The sequence below is a fragment of the Leucopleurus acutus genome (assembly GCF_964270905.1).
Source record: "Leucopleurus acutus genome assembly, chromosome: 17".
In the NCBI taxonomy this organism is placed as follows: Eukaryota; Metazoa; Chordata; class Mammalia; order Artiodactyla; family Delphinidae; genus Leucopleurus; species Leucopleurus acutus.
Genome location: NC_139159.1, coordinates 69,752,013 through 69,772,095, shown reverse-complemented (window position 1 = coordinate 69,772,095; position 20,083 = coordinate 69,752,013). Strand labels below are relative to the sequence as shown.

The window sequence follows — 20,083 nt, the reverse complement described above, 5'->3', positions numbered from 1 at the left end:
AAATGAAGTAACTGGTTCAAACTTACACAGCTAGTAGATAACAGAACTTGCATTTTTAACTCAGGGCTATTTGTACAATATTAAATTTGTACAATACTAATTTTATACAATACTAATTCTCAACCAAGAGCTCCAAAGTATCCACCTTTCTACTCTGCAAAGGGCCCAAATAACTACAAAAAACCACATTTTTTGGTTGTTATTTGTATTGGTCAAAAAGTAATTGACACCAAACTAACACAACATTGTAAATCAACTACACCTCAATTAAAAAAAAAAAGATCTAATAAAAATAGCTCTTTGGACTCTTTGGAGACTGAATTAAAACTATAGCTGATAGTAATAAATAAATAAAAATAAGAGTTAGTATGTGTTTAATAAAAAAAGGTAATTGACCAATAAAATGTGAGTGTTATGTGCCACGCATTGTGGAGAGCACTTTAAACATATTATTCAATTCTCACATCAACCCTAAATAAGGTGGGAATAAGGGAGATGTTTGTGGGCACATAATTAAACATTCATTAGATATTAGTTCCTATTTTACAATATTATCCCCTATTTTACAGATGAGGAAACCAAAACCTAAAGTCACTATGTTATTAACTACCATAGCCGAGCTTGAACCCAGTTTACTTGATTCCAGAACTGGTCCTTAAAGTCCTAAATTATTCTGCCTAGCCAACCAAAGTATTTTGCTGCCCATTAGGGAAAAAAGGGAAAGAAGAAAGGAACCTGGCAGTAACCAAGGCCTTATTACTATATTGTGAGATGTACAACATCTTCTCGATGTGATAGTACTAAAGCTATAACACATGGTGGTAAAAATCTTAGAAAGGCCCAAACTGAAGATGATCTTCAATCTGAACTACTTGCATCTCCCTGAATCTGCCAGGCATTGGGAAACAATTCTTCACGGGTCTCACACATCTCTGAACATCTTGCAGAAGCATGCACTGCCCTTTTGTTCCAGCCTATCTTTTCAAGGATGTTTGCATAATGAACAAAGCTTTGGAAGACTAGATAGTGTCTCCCTCCAAAGCAAAGGGCAGTGTAATAAAGATAATGTCTTCCTCCAGAGCAAAAGTCAGGCAGGTTTACTGCCCATTATAAAAATCTGGGTTCCCCAAGCTCAAGGTTCCTCAGCTCCAACCCAAGCCCACCGCAGTATCGCCCTGGGCTCTTCCATACCACCCCTGTAAGGACTCGGATTGGGAGTGAACCTACAGGACCATAATACTCACATGGCTTGATGTACAACAAGAAAGGCCTTTGTCTCTTACCTAGGAGTCTCCTGTCTTCCGCCAGCATCCATGAAACTGTGGCAGGCTAACTTGATAGCGTCCATGTAGGGTAAAAACCCCAGATCCTTCACAGATCTTGATACCAAGTTCTTTGGACTACTTCTCACCTTTGCTTTCCTCAGAGATACCCTCTCCCATTCTATAGGAGACACTATTCATCTTTTGGTCATCATCTTTGGCATGAAATTTCTCCTAAAGGTCCTCAGCTAGAATCTACTATTAACTCCATCATGCCCCCATTGATTCCTGCACACAGGTTTCTATCACAGCCCTTTTAAAGCTTTATTCCACTTGCTTATTTGTGTGCTGTGCCAGTTAATCAATTTATTGCCTCTCAGCTCAAAATTTATGTTTTTATACATGCTCTGTGATAATGAATGAAATTGCTTTAAGCATTTCTCCTTACAGTGAGCGTAATGTTAACCTTTCTCAATAGAGGGTGCTGCAAGGACACTGCAGGAGGAAGGGAGTCCTCCAGAGAACATTACACTTAATGATGAAAGACTTTTCTTTTGCCCTAAGATTAGGAACAAGATAAGGATGTCTGTTCCTGCCACTTGTATTCAGTAAATAACTTACTGCAGGTTCTAGCGTCAGGCAAGAAAAAGAAATAAAAAGCTAATAGATTGGAAAGGAAAAAATAAAACTATCTCTATTCACAGATGACGTGACCTTGCATGAAGAAAATCCTAAGGAATCCACTAAAAAAAATACACACACATACGCACACACACACGCACACACGAGTTCAGCAAGGTTGCAGGATACAAGCTCGATTTTATACACTTGCAATTAATATGAAAATGAAATTAAGAAAATAATTCCATTTACAATTGCATCAAAAAGAATAAAATGTTTTAGAATAAATTAACAGAAGAAATGTACAACTAATATTCTGAAAACACTGTTGAAAGAACTTAAATAAGATCTAAATAAATGCAATCTCATCAGAATCCCAGCTGGCTTCTTTTTAGAAACGGACAGGCTGATCCTAAAATTCATACAGAATTACAAGAGACCCCAAAGACCCAAAACAATTTTTAAAAAGAAGAGCAAAGTTGGAGGACTACACTTCTCAACTTCAAAACTTACTACAAAGCAACAGCTACAAGACAGTGTGGTACAGGCATAAGGATAGGCATACAGAATTCTATCAATGGAATACAATTAATGGAGAGTCCAAAAATAAACTTGTGTGTCAATGGTCATCTGATTTTCAACAAGGAGGTACCAAGACTATTCAGTGGGGAAGGAATGGTGCTGGGACAACCGCATAGCCACATGCAAAAGAATGAAATTGGACCACTAACTTAAACCATATACAAAATTAATTCAAAATGATCTAAATATAATAGCTAGAGCTATAAAACTCCTAGGAAAAAATTAGCAATAAATTTGCATGACGTTAGATTTGGCAATGGATTCTTAGGTATGACACCAAAAACATGGGGAACAAAGGAAAAACAGATGACTGGCCTTCCTCAAATAAAAAACTTCTATGCTTCAAAGAACACTATCAAGAAAGTAAAAAGACAACTCACAGAAGGTGAAAAAATTACAAATCATATATTTGATAATGGACTTGTATCTAGAATATATAAAGACTCTTATAACTCAAAAACAGAAACAGAAATAACTCAATTAGAAAATGGGCAAAGGATCTGAATAGACATTTCTCCAAAGGAGATACACAAATGTCCAGTAAGCACATGAAAAGAAGCTTCACATCACTGTCCATTAGGGAAATGCAAATCAAAACCACAATGAGATTCCAATTTGTACACAAATGTTCAGAGTAGCATTTCTTAATAACATCCGAATAATAATTTATTAATAATAACAATCCAGTGTCTATCAACTGATGAATGCATATACAAAATGTGGTATATCCAAAGAGTGGAATATTATTTAGCCATAAAAAATGGAACAATTAACTGGGAGGGATTAAAAAGAAAGCTAGGTTACTTATAAGTAAAATCCCATCAAGGGATATAATGAAATAGTAATGGATTCATTTTTAATCAACTTCATTATGGCAGATGGTGCTAGAATGCAGGGGAAGGGTAGATCCAAATGTCAATGGAGCTTCCTCTCAACTTCTGTCTAGGCGTAAGTGCCGACTTTAAAAGGTCTTCAAAGAAATTCATGCAAGGAATGCCTCTTGCAACTTGGTCACATGCAAAAGTGAAGCAAGAAGCACATCCGTTTGGAGCTTGCCCCAAGGGCCTCTAGTTCTTCTCCAAACTGGGTTCATAACTCCCACCCACAGAGGGAAAGGCAGTGCCTGAAGCAGAACCCAGGGATAAGCGAATTAGCATTTCCAAGGTCAACTGCTGACAGGCCTAATTGATTACAGCAACCAGTATATTCTGGCTGAAGTTAAGAGGCTTAGCCTCTCTAGCTTGCTCAACACTAGCAAGAAACTAATTTACCACATCAGTTACAAAATATGGAAGTACTGTAGGTATGGAGTCAAATTGGGATGCGACATTTCAAGAAGAGGCAAATATTAATAGGATCTGGAGAAGTAAGTGATTTTAAGAGGGTTAAACAATTTGGGGAAAAACCTAAAATACCAATCATGCCAGCAGTAAAGGACTGACAAGTACAAAAAAAAAAAAAGGAAAAGAAATCAATAGATAGTATTATCTTGTTTTACCAACTGGTTCAAAGTTTCAATGTGAATATTCACCAAAACTGCTAAAAAGCTGCAAAACTAAATGATTTAACTACCATTACAATTTTTTGCCCTCCTCTGATAGTCACTGAAAAGTGAAACGCCCTCTGCCATTTCCCACGTGTAGCTATTAAGCATATGAAATGAGGCTAGTCCGGACTGAGAAAAGAATGTAAGTTTAAAAATAACTCAATTTTCATAACGATTACAAGTCGAGGTAATATTTTAGACACATTAGATTAAATAATATATTACTAAAATTAATTCCTCTTCTTTTTTCTCACATTTTGTAATAAGGATAGTGGAAAATTTTAAATTATGTATGCGGCTCACATTATATTTTTATTGGACAGTGCTGCTACATACAAATAACACATTACATTTATACAGAACACATTTTTTTTTTTTTTTGGCAGGGGGGTGCGCGGGCCTCTCACTGTTGTGGCCTCTCCCATTGCGGAGCACAGGCTCCGGACGTGCAGGCTCCGCGGCATGTGGGATCTTCCCCGACCGGGGCACAAACCCGTGTCCCCTGCTTCGGCAGGCGGACTCTCAACCACTGCGCCACCAGGGAAGCCTCCAGAACACACACTTAATTTCAGGTATGAAGTACAGAAAGAGAGAGAAATAGGTCTGGATAATAAAAAAATCTTCTCTAGAATAATCACGTTGGTTTCACCTGTTAATCACCAACCTAACAAAAGTTCCTTTCTGCTTAGGGAAAGACAAACTTTTATTTCTTTTAAAAAGGATCTAATGTTTCAAAAACGATCCTAAAGCCTGTTCTACTTCTGCCATGAATTGTCATCTTTGCCTAGAATTAAACTAGTCTTAATTCTTTTCAATGATCAAAGATATATGATAAAGTGCTAGTCTAATTTTAAAATCTGTTCGAGTGACTCCACTTCGGTTTTTCCCGTAGTAGTCATTTTCATACCTATTAGGTCACTGAAACCTAACCCATGCCTCTGCTCCAAAGGTTTAAAAAAAAAAAAAAGAAAAGAAATGAAAAAGAAAAAATAGAATCAACACAAATATTATTCGCAAGCATCTAGAAAAACCCTGGCAGTATTTAGGTACTATACGTATTCTGTTTTAAAAACTAAAATATGACTCATTTACTATTTCAAAAAGGGACATCCCAATGTGGATGGGAGCTTAGCAAACAGGAGAGTACAGCAAGCAATTATTTCCACACATTCCATCATGTGCAGAAACCAAGCCAACCTTCAGGTTTTTACAGTCTGGGGAAGAAAGAAAATCTGGAGGTGTTGGAATAGTTGGAAATTTACGGAGTGAGAGTGCACCATAACAGGAGGTGAGGTGAGGTGAGGTGAGGCCAATAACAGCTCAAACTTTCCTCTCCGTAGCTCTCAAAAAGGAAACTACTCAACTTTCTGACTAAGGAAGTCAATAGGAGAGGAAAATACATTTCACACTTTTTAATATCCCAAAATTGTGCCCCATACATTTGGTCCACTGATAGAATTTAAAGTGGTTTTTAAATGTTATCAACAACAAAAATCAAGATCACTAACTCAGAATAATAAGTAATAAATATGAGATGTATCTTTCTATTTTGTGACAGGGCCTGCATCTATTGCTGGTAAATGAACTGAGTAACCGGGATAACTAGAAATAAAGCTAGTGGAAATGAGCGGTCTAGTCCTCATTCCTGGAAGAGCTGATCTTAAAATGTTGTGATCCTAATAGCCCTACAGTTTTTCTGGTCTGATAGAAACAGCACAATTTTTGTATTTTTAGATATATGGAATAATTCAGGCTCCAAGCTACTAGATTCCAATAATTTAGTGACTGTACATCTTACACAATTCTGAACCCCGCTATCAACACACACAGATCAGTAAGGCCCCAGTGGCTACCTCATAAGAAGTGTTTTGGTGCCACCTAGTGGCATAGGTTTCTCCTGTCAAAGGGGAAATGATTAGACCAGGGTTCTCAAAGTGTGGTCCCTGAACCAGTAGCATCAGCCACTAGAGAACTCATTAGAAGTGCAAATTTTTGGCCTCATTCTAGATCTACTGAAACTTTAGCAGTGGGGCCCGGCAATCTGTTTCAACAAGCCCTCTAAGTGGTTCCCTCCCATGTTTAAGAACCACTGGATTAATCAGTCCTTACACAAAAATTAAGTGCAAAGTCTTAAAAACTTAGGTTCATCAATGAACAAAAGTGCTCAATTTCTAATTTCTAAAGACCAAACACATTAACAAAACAAAAATACAATAAAAAAGCAAAAAGCCCTGTGAAACAAAGAAAAGGCATTTATTGGTATCAGGATATTAGGTTATGGCATCTTAAGGGGGCTCACCTGAAAAGGGGGAACACATGAAAAGCCAAGGAGGTAGAACACTAGTGATTTTTAAATTGAGTCACCTACCCTAATGATTCCTGTGCAACTATGTTATAAAGTCATCAAGAGAAAAGAGAAAAATCTTTTTCTTGATTCCTTGCTAAACTGTTTATTTTCTATTTAGGTCTTAGAGGAGAACTTGGTTACTTTAAATAACAACTTAAACTGAGGTTGAGTAAGCAAAGTCCCATAATGCACCTAGATGTTTGCAGGCCTCTCACTGTTGTGGCCTCTCCCGTTGTGGAGCACAGGCTCCGGACGCACAGGCTCAGCAGCCATGGCTCACGGGCCCAGCCGCTCCGTGGCACGTGGGATCTTCCCGGACCGGGGCTCGAACCCACGTCCCCTGCATCGGCAGGCGGACTCTCAACCACTGCGCCAGGGAAGCCCAAAAAAACCCTTTTAATAAATATCTATTTATTCATAATTAAAAAGTTATATGCTTGAAGAAAACTGGGTCATGAGATATATGCCCCGTATGGCCACTGGTCCACACAGTCACAATTAAGTATATACCATCCCTTACTCCATGGCTTAAACGGCAAACTTACCAGTTAAGAGAAAAAAATCAACTCTGAGAGGCTAACCATGCAAAACCAAGCCTCCAATATGACAGGTAACACCACAGACGTTAATATCGGCGGCATAAAATATAAAGAAATTTCAAAGACTTGCTCTATTGATTAATTTTGATTTTGTCCTTTCAAGATATAAATTTAGATATCCACAGAGACCAACTATTCAATTCTTTTTAAGAGCAAATGCCCACAATAGGATGAGTTTCTGACAAAACTCTTCTTTCCTTTTTCTCTTCAAACCTTCCCTCTACCCACAAGTGAGTTCATAAAAATATGTCACAGAAAGATGGGTCAAAAGCAAAATGTAAATAATAATAATTTTTTAAACACGAGAAAAAAATCTTGGAACTGATTTTTTACAAAGAACCTTCCTCGTTGTCACTATCACTGCAAAGACGAATCCGTGCTGAGCCACTGCACGGGGCTAAGTGCCATACTACTTTGCCAGTTCAAATGCTCAACTGTTCACTAATTAATATTTTGAATTTAAAATTTTCTCATTTGTAAAAAAAGATGTAAAACCTCATACAATTGCAATAAGAAGTAGAGAAAATATACCCAAAAAATGCCTCTCACATCACAGCTAGAAAGGATTACTGCCATCAACTGAGGGCCATCAGAAAGAGAAAGGGGCGCCAGATTAATCTAGGTCAAGGGGCTGAAATCAGGCCAAACTGGTTTCAAATTCAAATTCCCTGGCTGCCACTTCGGTGTGTGCCCTATGGTAAGTTACTTCAATTCAGTGAGCCTCATTTTCCCATCTGTAGAGTGAGGATAAGGCTACCTCTTTCAGTGATTTTCACCGCACGCACCTTTATTTAATAGTATCTGCCTATAGTCAGCTCTGGCGGCTCTCTTTTCCTCACCCACTTCAACACTTTGAGAAAAGCTTACATCAGAAGGTGAGGCATGTTCCCAGGTCAAGACTAAACAATACGATTATGGTAGTGATACATTTAATAGCAACATCTCACACATATTTCGAAGACACAAGTCAACAGTACCAGGAATCTCATCAGCTGAGGAAAAGGCTGACCTTGAAGTTCCCCCAGCATTCAGGCTTTGTAACCCTTGGAGTCTTTTACTAACCGTATCTACCAAATGCAAATATGTTCCAATGTGAGAAATGCCCCGTGGCATGGTGGTAACCTGAAAGACCAGCTCTCCAGTTGATGAGAATAGCTTGATTTGTGGCATTTGCCCATTTCTGTGAGTGGGGTTAATTCTCCTACTATGGCTGCTTCAATCCAACACCCAAATTCCTTAATTACTTGACTGATTGATTGACTGATTCATCAATAAGCATTTGCAGATGACCTAAAATGTATAAAGCCCTCTGCCAGGCTCTGAAGGTGGGGTATGAGGATGACTATAGATGAATCCTACCCTCAAGGACCTTACAGACCAGACAGGGAAATACAATAAACACAAAAAAGAAATATAAAATATAAGGAGAACATGAAGAACCTCTGAAAACAGGGAAAAATCCCTAACTTCCAGCAAGCAGTACATACAATAAAAGTTCAGGTATTATTTACTAAAGAACCCCTAGTATTGCCTACGCTTTCTACTAGGCAAATTTCAAAACCTCTCTGGGTGAAAAACAATATTTTCCTTTTACCAGAGTTAATGAATATGTATGTGCATATGTGTATATCACAGTTCCTCTGCCTCAGCACTGCTGACATTTTAGGCTGGATGTTGCCCAGCGGCTGTCCTATGCATTGTAGGATATTTAGCGACACCTAAACACCTAGAGGCTGGTAGAGACCAGTAGCACACTCACCACCTGCCTCTAAGTTGTGACAACCAGAAATGTCTCCAGACGTTGCCAAAGGTGCCCTGAGGGCAAAACCACCCACTACTGTATATACACTATGCATATACGGCTATACAGATGGGGTCTATACAGGGATGGAGTGGATATATGGATCCATGGATATGAACCTGTGTGCATATATAAATGAGCTAGATACTCAATTAGAGGAAATTTTTATATTCATTTGCCTACTAGGTTTTAAATATATTCATTCACTTCTTGAGTGCCTTCTATATACCAAGTGCTGATAGAGGCAACAGCAGGGGCGAGGGCGGGGGAATTAGAGGCACCTGGCAAAAATCCCTGCAGTCACGGTGCTTACGTACAGGGCAGACAGGCAACAAACCAAATAACTATACCAATGATATAGTATGTGAGAAGGTGGGGTGACGTTCAGTAGTAGGGAGAAAAATCAAGCAGGGCAAAGGGTTAGAGATTCTGAGAAGAGGACATGTTGCCCTTCTAAATTTCAAGGACCTAATCGCGCCAGACAAAACACATGCTCAGATTTTCAGATCATGTGCTCACAGGCAACTTCCTGAGCACAATTTGAAAGCAAGTCTAAATTTTATTAATGTTAAGAAGAGAGGGAATGTACTCATTTTGTACGCATAACCAGTAAGGGAGCAGAATGGAGGGCTGTCACACACCCCCACCTCCTCATTCCTATTCTCTGCCCAACCCTAGAGGCTGACAAACCTCACTCATTCTGAAAAGCTCCCATTCCTTGAAGTAAGAACCAGCGAGTAAAAGCATCAGAGATACCTAAGTGCTAAGGTTCCTTTCAGCCTCAAAATGGCATTAATGAATTATCAATATGAATACTGCTGATGACAAAGAAGAGGGATTGAGGAAAAGGAACAGGAAATTTTATTCTGGTAAATCTTTTTGTGGGCCTTAATAGATGTTACAAGGCTGTTTTCTCACTTTATTGCACTGCCCTAATACATACATCATTGTGAAAATTCTCCCTGTGATTCTTTTTATTAGCATATTTCAGTCTCCTCCAAAAATGTATTTCATCAGAAGTTCTTTTCACTTGATTAACTGTAGAGTCTACAAATATGCCACTACAATGAACAAACACACACAGTCCTGGTGTGATATAATAGGAAGAAATATATATTTGGTCTCTGCCCCTAAAGCCCTTGGAATCATCAAAGTGATCAAAGTCTTTTTGTATTCTAATGAGAAGACTGGTGGCTAGGGGTTATCTGGATAGTCTCCAGATGGGGGCTGGTTGCCATGGAAACCAACCACATGATTAGAGGGCTGGAGATTGACTCAATCACTAGTGGCCAATGATTTAATTGCGCGTGCATGGGTACTGAATGACGCCTCCATAAAAACCCAAAGGGGCAGGGTTCAGAGAGCTTCCAGGTCGGTGAACACATGGAGGTGCTGGCAGCGAGGCAAGCTTGGAGAGGGCATGGAAGCTCGCGCCCCTTCCCACTTACCTTGCCCTTTGCATCTCTTCCATCTGGCTGTTCCTGTGATGTAGCTTTTTATAATAAATCGGTAATCTAGTAGATAAACTGTTTCCCTGAGTTCTGTGAGCTGCTCTAGCAAATTATAGAACCCAAGGGCAGTGGGGGCAGTCTTATGGGACTGAGCGCTTAACCTGTGAGATCTGACACTAACTCCAGGTAAATAGTATCAGAATTGAATTGAATTGTAGGACACCCAGTTGGAGAATTGGAGAATTGCTTGGAGTGGGAAGTGGAGCTAGAAGTGTCACAAGCGCTGTGAGTAGCAGAGTAGAAACAGTGCAGCTTTTCCTTACACCTGGGAAATATGAAGATATAGGCAAAACAACTGAGCTTTTTGAGAGAGCTGGATTTTTACTACTCTGTAGGCAATGCCTTTATACTTTTAACACTACAGATACCATAATTTTCAATGGCCTTCATTTATTTAAGTTATAATAACATTTTGCTTTTATAATTGACTCCAGCTTTAAAAGCTATATAAGAAATACAAACATTGGCTTCTTATGGTTGTTATTTTTATTGTCTTTGTGGCCACCACCCCACTATTATTACTTTCTTCTAATTACTGCTTCTACTCAATAACATAATTATGGAATAAAGTATAAGAGCAAGGCCAAAAAGAAACCTTCCCACTTTAACTAGAGTCCTGGCTATAAGAAGCAGTTCTCTAGATGGAGAAATTTATTACAGCATAATGAAAATCCATAATGTGGATCTTCCTAAGAAAAGAAGTCTTGAGAATGTGAGGTCAGTACGTGCTGGCTTCTCAAACCATTAAGTAATTTTCAAAATAAATTTAACATAAAAGATTTAAGTAAAATAATTACTCCTTTTTCATAAAATTAGGTGATGGGTGATAGGGTTATAGGTGTTCATAATTTTCTTTTTCTTTTTCTCTCTATCCCTCAAATTTTTAGATTTTTAGAATGCCTTATATCAGGGGAAAAACTAGAATATTACCCACCAAAGCATCCAGATTCAGAAGTATGCACTCAACTGAATGCTTAAGGTTTGCAAATCTGAAAGTTCAGTTATTCATGAGAAGCACAAATTTCTAAGGCCATGTAATTTTTAACTCTGATAGCTGTTCTTTATTCATCATTAACTCTAAAGTAACTGTCACAAAGTGAAAGCTCTGTTTATTGCCTAGGTGGAGACCAAGGTGAGAAAAAAAGGAATCGGGTTTAAAAAGATGATGATTCTTAATGAGAATACAAATTCTGGATACATGAAAGAACAGACTATCATTCAATCAATTCACTGTATCACTTCTATCAGTCAGGACTGCAACTGGCTGCAATGGAGAGGACACCTGACAGCCATCACTTAACCAAAAAGGAACTGATTTTCCTAACATTACAACAAGTCCAGAAATAGACAGACTAGGGTCAGTACAATGACCCCAAAAGTTCCCAGCTTCTTCCTTCCACGACCAGACTCAACTCTGCCTTTACAAGTAGAAGACACTAAAGTCCAGGGAACGTGTGAATGTCCAAGGGAAGTCATTGAGAACTTCACTAGCAGAATAGGACAAAAGCTGATGGGCTGTTTAAGAAAAAGCATGCAACCTCATTTCAGAATTCAAAAGGGAGAAGGAAAGGAAGAAGAAGAGGGACAAAAAAGAAAAATCAGACAATGTTAACCTCAACAAAATAACCAAAATTTTCTGAGCTAAATACCACTAAATGTTATTTCAATATTATCCAATTGCTGCAAATGCCATTAGACAAACACAATCAATTTTCAATAAAGTGTAATTGTTAAGGGCAGAAACTGCAGTCAAGTCCCTTATGCTCAAATCTCAACTCCCACCACTTACTTAGTAACTGTGTGACCTTTGGAGAGCACTTAACTTCGCTAAGCCTCAGTGGCTCATGTACCCAGTGGGGATAACAACAGTCCTTACTTTGAAGGATTAGTTAGGACCAAGTGAGATATCACTTGTGAAAACAGCACAGTGCCTGCACACATTTGACATGTGTAACCAATCAAGCTATTATCATCTTTTGATCATTATGGCCATCATTATCATCACCGTACCTCAGAATAGTTCAACAAACATCCAATTACCTGCCTGACCATAATAACTGAAGTCTCTCTGCTCTGTTTCTTTCAGCAAGTCACAGAAAGAAAAGCAATATAGAGAGTAAAATCCAGAAGCTCTCCAACAGTTTTCTCATCTACTCGACCCTTGGGCAATTTAAATATACATCCTTTTACTCTTTTCTTCCAAACATTCCTCACAAATATTCAGCAAGAATCTGATAAGAACTGTCAATCCTCAGGCACATACATTTTCCATGGAATCGCAGAATGTTAACCAAACCTCTGAAGGCCATCTGAAGACACACCCTGACACAGAGGCAGGACGAGAGGACGCAACCCTGAGGTACACTAACATTTTAGGGAAGGGCCGTTCCTCAAATTTACTTGACTAAACTTAAAGGGCTTATGAAAATTCGGTTGCTTAAAGATGATGTTTATACCTACAGCTCTGATAAATTAGGTCAGTACATTCTGCTTAAGAAGACAGAAAAGTACATAATAAACTTTAAAATCTGAAAAATAAGCTCTGGGTATCTGAAAAATCTCCTAACGTAACAAATTTCATTTCCCAGTTAGTTCAAATAAAGAATTACTAGAATACCAATAAATTTAGAGAAAAACTAATAGATAGGGTGGCAGCAAGAGTCTAATTGCCCAGACACCATATGCTGTAACGTAACACGAGGAAAGGTGATAATTTCAAATATGCTAGAAAGTTGAATAGGGACAAGCACCTGTATAGGAATATGCAACCAACAGGAAACAAAACGAAACACATCACCATTCAAGTTCTCGGCAGCAGGAATCCCCTCCACGAATAATTTAATAATATAGTGACAAGAGAATTGCAGTGCAAAGTGAGAAAATGATCCCCAAGTGATTGTTACCACCTATTTTGTCAAAATTCATTCTAATTTGTGATGAAACTGGGCAACCCGAAAGGTCAACAGAAAGTGTGTCTAATCTTATAAGGCTAAGAAGAAAAGGGAATATTTCTGCTCTGAAGATAGTTGATGGACTTTCCCACTTGCTCTTCTGCACTTTAATTTCTCCCAGTCCATGGACTATTGCCCAAGAAAATAGTCAACTCAAATGCAAACCAAATGACTAAATGATAGCTAACATTTACTGAGCACTTATTAAGTATTAATGACTGCGCTATGTAATTTGTAAGTATTATCTCATTTAATCCCCACAATAATGCCATTTACAAATCAGAAATCTAAAACAGAGGTTACAAAACTTGTCCAAGGACACAAAAATAATAAGTGACGGAGCTGGGACAAGAACCCAGGCATTCTGTACACAAAGCTCTGCACTCTTACATTACACTATCCTGCCTATATCACAATGTAGGGGCATAATATAAGACACAAAGCACACAAATCGAATCCTCTTCACCTCAACTATCATATCTTAGCTGAACTTACTTTTTCCACCTGAGCTACTGAAATAACTTCATTAGCTACTTGAGGTATCTCCACCCTCCGTAGCATCCTCAGTATTGCCATGAGGTTATCTTTCTAGACCTGGATCTTGCCACATTCCTCCTCTACTTTAAACCATCCAATAATAAAGTCCTAACTTCTTTCAGGACCTTAATGTTCAATGTTTAGACCCTCAGTGTTCACTTAATGTTTGAACAGCATGTATATGTCTTGCTTCCCAGCTAAACTGTAAACAACCTGAAGGAAGAAACCTTTATTAATCATTGTAGTGCTGGCTAACATGAATTACTGATTTAGCTGCACGCAAACCAAAAGCCTTAAATAGACTCCAAACTCATCCACCTTTGCTCCCCTCTTCACATCACAGGCCCTTCTTCTAAGCTCTGACCCTTAAATTTCTAATTGCTGCCTATGCTTTTTGATAGTTATTGAATAAACACTACGCTAAGAGCACTTTGCATATACTATCTTATTAACCCCAACAACCTTATAAAATGGGCATTTTTATCTCTATTTCACAGATAAAAAATTAGAAGTTCAAAGAAATTACCTATCTTTGAGCAAGTTATAGAACTAAAGCTGGAACTGGGACTAGAGACCGTATCAGGCTGATTCCAAATCCTGCAATTAAGTAGCAATATGGGCTCTGTCTCCTAAAAGTCTTTCATCTACTGTTAGAGGCTGAGTTACTTTCAAATTTACTTAAATACCAGGTGTTTTTCTACTCTCTGGGTCCTCAGACGGCACCTCAGTCGGGCGTCACGTGAAAACTGCTCTCCTAACAAGCTCTTGCTCTATTACTCCAGTGGGGGTCACCCTAGGCATCCTCTCTGTAGGGAGTTTCTCCTGTCACCAAAGTCCTGCTCATAAGCACTCCAATTCAGGTTCATAAGCAGTTCTCAGGATGTGGTCCCCAAGACCCTTCCACAAGGTCCACAGGGTCAAAACTATTTTTATAATAATTGTCAGACCTGCAACAGAGGAGTTGCGACAGAGACCACATGGCCCACAAAACTGAAAACATTTGCTATCTGACCCCTCATGGAAAAACTTTGCCAATCCCTGCTTTAGAGCATGAATCTTTCAAAAAACGATGCTTATATTTCTTTTTAAATGAAACAGATGCTGCATTTTGCATCAAAATATACTTCTTATTTTAAAAAAATAAAACAAAAACAAACAAAAATGAACTCGGTATCAAACATACTAAGAAGCCTTCAAAGCAAATCCTGAAAAAAACTGACTACAATCCTCCAGGAGGTTACGTACCAGCCCTTCTCTCTTATGATTTAAGATCTTATTATGAGTTTACCCAGGACTACCTACCAAAGCCGAATATCCATCACCATCAAAAAGAGACTACAAATCAGGCTGGACCGGGGTAAGACCCTTAGAGGCCACCCACTGAAGATGATGGGTGACTTCTGCTGCCAGCTGTGAATGAATATCTAGTATGGAACTGGCCTTTCTGCCACGAGTGACTATAAGGCTGGACAAAATATATGAAGCAACTGCTTTCAGGCAGTGGGACAATAGGCAGAGCAGAACTGGGATGCCTGCGAAAAGGAAAGCAAGTGAGGTAAGTCCTCCAATTGCCCTCTTGCTTGCAAAATGGAGGAGGAATCCAAGAGGAGCACAGCAGTCTTAAAGGACTGAGAGGACAGAGACTGGAGTTCAGGGAGGATGAGTAGCAGGCGTTTTGCAAGACAGAAGGGGGCATGCAGGGAATGCCCGTGAGGGATCTGCACAGAGATCCCCTTGAGTCTGATGCTGAATCCTAAGCTGCTGAGGAACAACTGCTGGGAGCTGTGAAGTGAACAATTCCCAGAATTTACGCAGGACTGGAAGACATTCAAATTCCATCCAGCAGAGTAGAGCTTTTTCGTTGAACTCTCTGGGCAATCAACAGAGACTCCAGAAAGAGCAAGCTTTGTAACAAGGCTAAATTAGCCCTAAAGTAAAGCTACACTAGACCTGCCCTAAGGAAGTTTAACAACAAGCCTGGGATGGATCAGCCTAATCCACAAATTACTTAGCTGCCAACCAAAACAAAGGTCAATACTCTTTAAAAGAAGATGACAAAATCCCCAAACTCAACAACATAATACACACAAGTGGCAACAGAGATGCCAGAATTAGCAGACAAGGATATTAAAGTAGCTATTATAAATACGTTCCATGTGCTCAAGCGTACAGAGGAAAACATGAGCATAATGAGGAGAGAAATAAGATTCCATTTAATTCTTTTTCATGTCTTCTAGAGCTGAAAAATACAGTCTCTGAAATTAAAAATTCCCTGGATAGATTCAGTCAATTAGACACTTGAGAAGACAGGACTAATGAACTTGAAGACACAGCAAAAGAAACTATTCATACTAAAGTCAGAGAGAAAAAAAGACTTGAAAAAAATCACCAGAGCCTCAGTGACTTATGAGACATTACCAAGCAGCCTAACATACATGTAATTGGAGCCCCAGAAGGAGAAGAGAGGGGAGAGAAAGAGCAGCAGAATTTTTTTCCAAATTTGATCAAAACTGTAAGCCTACAAATCCATAAAGCTCAAAGAACACCAGGCAGAATAAACAAAGAAAATCACACCAAGGCACATCACAATCAAATCGCTGAAAAACAGTGATATTAAAAGGAAAACAAAACGATTATGTTGCTCCCCTGCTTCCATATATAATATAAAATAAAAACAAATTTAACCCAAACAAAGCAAATAACATCTTTCTAGATCTCCTCATCAAAAAATTGTGGTCAAGCGCAGCAAGACTGAACTTTTCTCATCTTTTGTAGAGGCCTTCCTTTACCAGTACCCCTAGCATCGGCTTGGTCTGTCTACTGAGTAATTAAGCATGAACAAAATATAGTTAAATTACTGGAAAATAACTATCATAATGCTGTATACTGTACAGTTCACAAATGTCACATACTTTTTTTTTTTTGGCTGTGTTGGGTCTTTGTTGCTAGACGCAGGCTTTCTCTAGTTGCGGCGAGCAGGGGCTACTCTTCGTTGCAGTGCGCAGGCTTCTCATTGCGGTGGCTTCTCTTGTTGCGGAGCATGCCCTCTAGGCACTCAGGCTTCAGCAGTTGTGGTGTGTGGGCTCAGTAGTTGTGGCTCACAGGCTCTAGAGTGCAGGCTTAGTAGTTGTGAAGCGCAGGCTTAGTTGCTCAGCAGCATGTGGAATCTTCCTGGACCAGGGATTGAACCCATGTCTCCCACATTGGCAGGCGGATTCTTAACCACTGCGCCACCAGGGAAGTCCCACAAATGTCACATACTTTTGATTGTATGTTCCTTGAGGTCAGATACCTTCATGTTTCAGCCCATAAATTTCTAGTGCAGTCTCTAGTGGCTCATGGGGGTCTGAACACATATGAATGAGTCAATCTCATCTTATCCGCAGTACATCACTATGTGGTATGTAAAAGAAGATGAGAAAACAGATGCCCAGAGGGATTAAATGATTGTCCCAAGGTTACCCAAAAGGTGAGCGGTATCTTGCATCCCTAGAGCAATGCCACCACTCAGGGTTACATCAAAATAGACACAAAAGAAATAAATTTTAATTATTACTTACTCTGAGTTTCCACAAGATCCAAAGCAACACTATAAGCTGTGTCCATTCCAGAGCTGATGCAGGACTGGAAGTTTTTCAAGGAGGAGAGTGCAGATTCTACACCACTGAAGGATATAAAACCAGTTGAACCTGAACTTGAAGTGGAACGCCCTGGCATCTTGAAATTATTACCTAAGTTTTCAAACACAATGAAACAAAATTTATGAATAAGAATAATAACTGCATAGGAAAACAGAACCACTATAAACATCCATATGAATGTATCCAATATCCCACAAGTGCTACACAATTATCTACATTCTATATCACTTGAAAGAATATCAAAGCATTGTCCCATCATCTGGGCCACCAAACACAATAGATGAATTTCAATAAATAAAGAAGATGTACTTCAGTATATAAAGGAGGGAGAACACCCTCTTCCAAAAGATTCCCTGATTCTCTGAAGAATTCAACAACAGCACAGTTCCTAAAAACCTAAAACATAAGTGTGTCAGAAAAAGTACATTGCTCATATAAAGCATTCTTCCAAAAAAAATGAAAATAGTAGCAATAAAATAGTTTAATAAGGGAGAATTTTGAAAACCTGTGATTTTTAACTTATCTGACACATATACATATTGAATTCTGAAAACTATAAGAAAACTTTTATTTCTGACAGTTCCTCTGGGTTCTAAGATTTATAGACTTGGTGAGATCCCAGATTCTGTTTAAGAAAAAAATAGAATTTTTCTGTAAATTCTTATCTTCTGGTAGCTCACCCACTGTAATAGTTTCAATTATTATCTTCATATTAAAACACTCCCTAATCTGTATCTTCAATCAACAACTCTTTAAGCTTTGGACTACTTATGTAAAGCTCCCTACAAAAAGACATCTTTGCTTAATTCACAAACCACCTGAAATTCAGTCCACTGAAACCATCCAGAAAAGTGGAGAGAATTTACACAGGCTTAGAGGAAAGGCTGTATGGTAGCAAAAAAGGTATTTTCTCATAACCATACTGATACAGCATGAATTCAGGTTCCGCCACTGTACTGCTGAGTGACCATGGACAGATTGCTTAACTGTCTCTGAGCTGCCTAGTATCTGTGGCCCTTCCAATCCTCTCCACTGCCACCATGTTTACCTCACAACTGGATTACTACAGGAGTTTCTCAATTATTGGTCCCTTTTCATTAAATTCATCCATTCATTCAACAAGTAGGCCTGTCAATCATTAGATTCATTAAAAATGACACAGGGTATAAAAAGGGAAGGTCACAGAGAAGATGTTTAAGATGTTAATTTCTATTTTTGAGGTGTTCGTCTACTACAAACATCCACAATACACCTCGTCATCAATTCAAATCATTCAATTAACAAATATTCAGCAAGTATTTTTTGGAACATAGCATAGAGGGTCTTAATGAAGGATAAAGGTCCAGGTAGACCTTATAGGTCCAGGGACTTTTAACTTTATCTGTTTTTTTTCTTTAAATGATCTTAAAAATCAAGACCTGAAGCAAATATGGCAAAATGTTACAGATGTTAAAATCCAGATGATGGAACAAGGGTTCTCATTATGTTATCTTCTGGGAGTTTCTGTGGTGTTAAAATTTCACACTGAGAGAAGACATGACCGTGTATATGAATGAAAAACCAATAATGACAAGGGGAGAAGCAGTGGCGGGGGGGGGGGGTGGGATGAACTGGGAGACTGGGGTTGACATATACACACTAATATGTATAAAGTAGATAACTAATGAGAACCTGCTGTATAGCACAGGGAACTCTAGTTCACTGTACAGTAGAAACTATCATGACATTGTAAAACAACTATACCTCAATAAAAAAAAATTTTTAAAAAAACAATAATGGTGTTTTGAATATGTGTGTTTTGGTGAAAGACAGTATTTATTTACAATCTCACTTTATTACACCAAACAAGTTGGGATGGTTAACACAATATAAACACAAACATATGCAATAAGATGGAAAATATGTAAATTCATAAAAATCAGGACCAAAAAACAGATTAAAGGGAAAACCAAGTACATGAGAAAATTTAGAATGTAATCATATAAGCTTTAGGATTCTTTATGATTCTACACAGCACTATATTTGTAAATACAAATTTGGCTATGAGATTTCCTGACAAGCAAAACAAAAAGTGAAAATTACAGAATTCTCTTTCTCCATAAAGTACGCCAAGAACTCAAGAAAAATAAGGCTTTCCATGGCAATCAAGGCAGCATGGATCATCACATATGAGATAATAAGAATCATACTGAAAAATGTCCTTAATAATATTCTTACGATACAGTAATAGTAAGCTTCTGAGGACTGTTTCTTAGATTATGTCTCAAGGTAAGCTAAGGACAGGACACGTGTGGCAGATTCCAGCTCAGTGCCCACCAAACCCATTTCCTCTTCAACCTGCTCGTACAGCTAGACCACAGTTTGCAGCCTTCCTTGCAGTTAGGTGTGGCAGTATGATTGAATTCAAGGCAGTGAAACAGAAGCCATTTCCAGGCCCCATCCATGAAAATGGCACTCTATCTCCACACTCTTTCCCATTTGTCAGGTTGAAACAGGCAAGCAATGACCTTAGAAGCCACATACTGAAGATAGAGAACCACCAAATGGAAGGAGCCTAGGTTCCTACTTCACTGCTTGGAGGAAAACTGCCCACCAATCAGGCTCCATGCATGAAAGAAATAAAAAACTTCAATTGTGCAAAGCCATTTAGATTTGGGGGTATACCTATTATAACACCAACTGTTA

General features: G+C 38.6%; 1 protein-coding gene across 1 annotated transcript in view; it reads right to left on the bottom strand.

The window, feature by feature from the left end:
• NSMCE2 (NSE2 (MMS21) homolog, SMC5-SMC6 complex SUMO ligase) overlaps positions 1 to 20,083 on the bottom strand; it is a 224,124-nt gene that overhangs the window by 199,476 nt on the left and 4,565 nt on the right. Inside the window, exon 2 of the mRNA XM_082859097.1 lies at positions 17,318 to 17,488. Coding sequence (XP_082715223.1) covers positions 17,318 to 17,474 — 157 coding nt within the window. The 5' untranslated portion in view covers positions 17,475 to 17,488. The remainder of the gene's footprint in view (positions 1 to 17,317; positions 17,489 to 20,083) is intronic.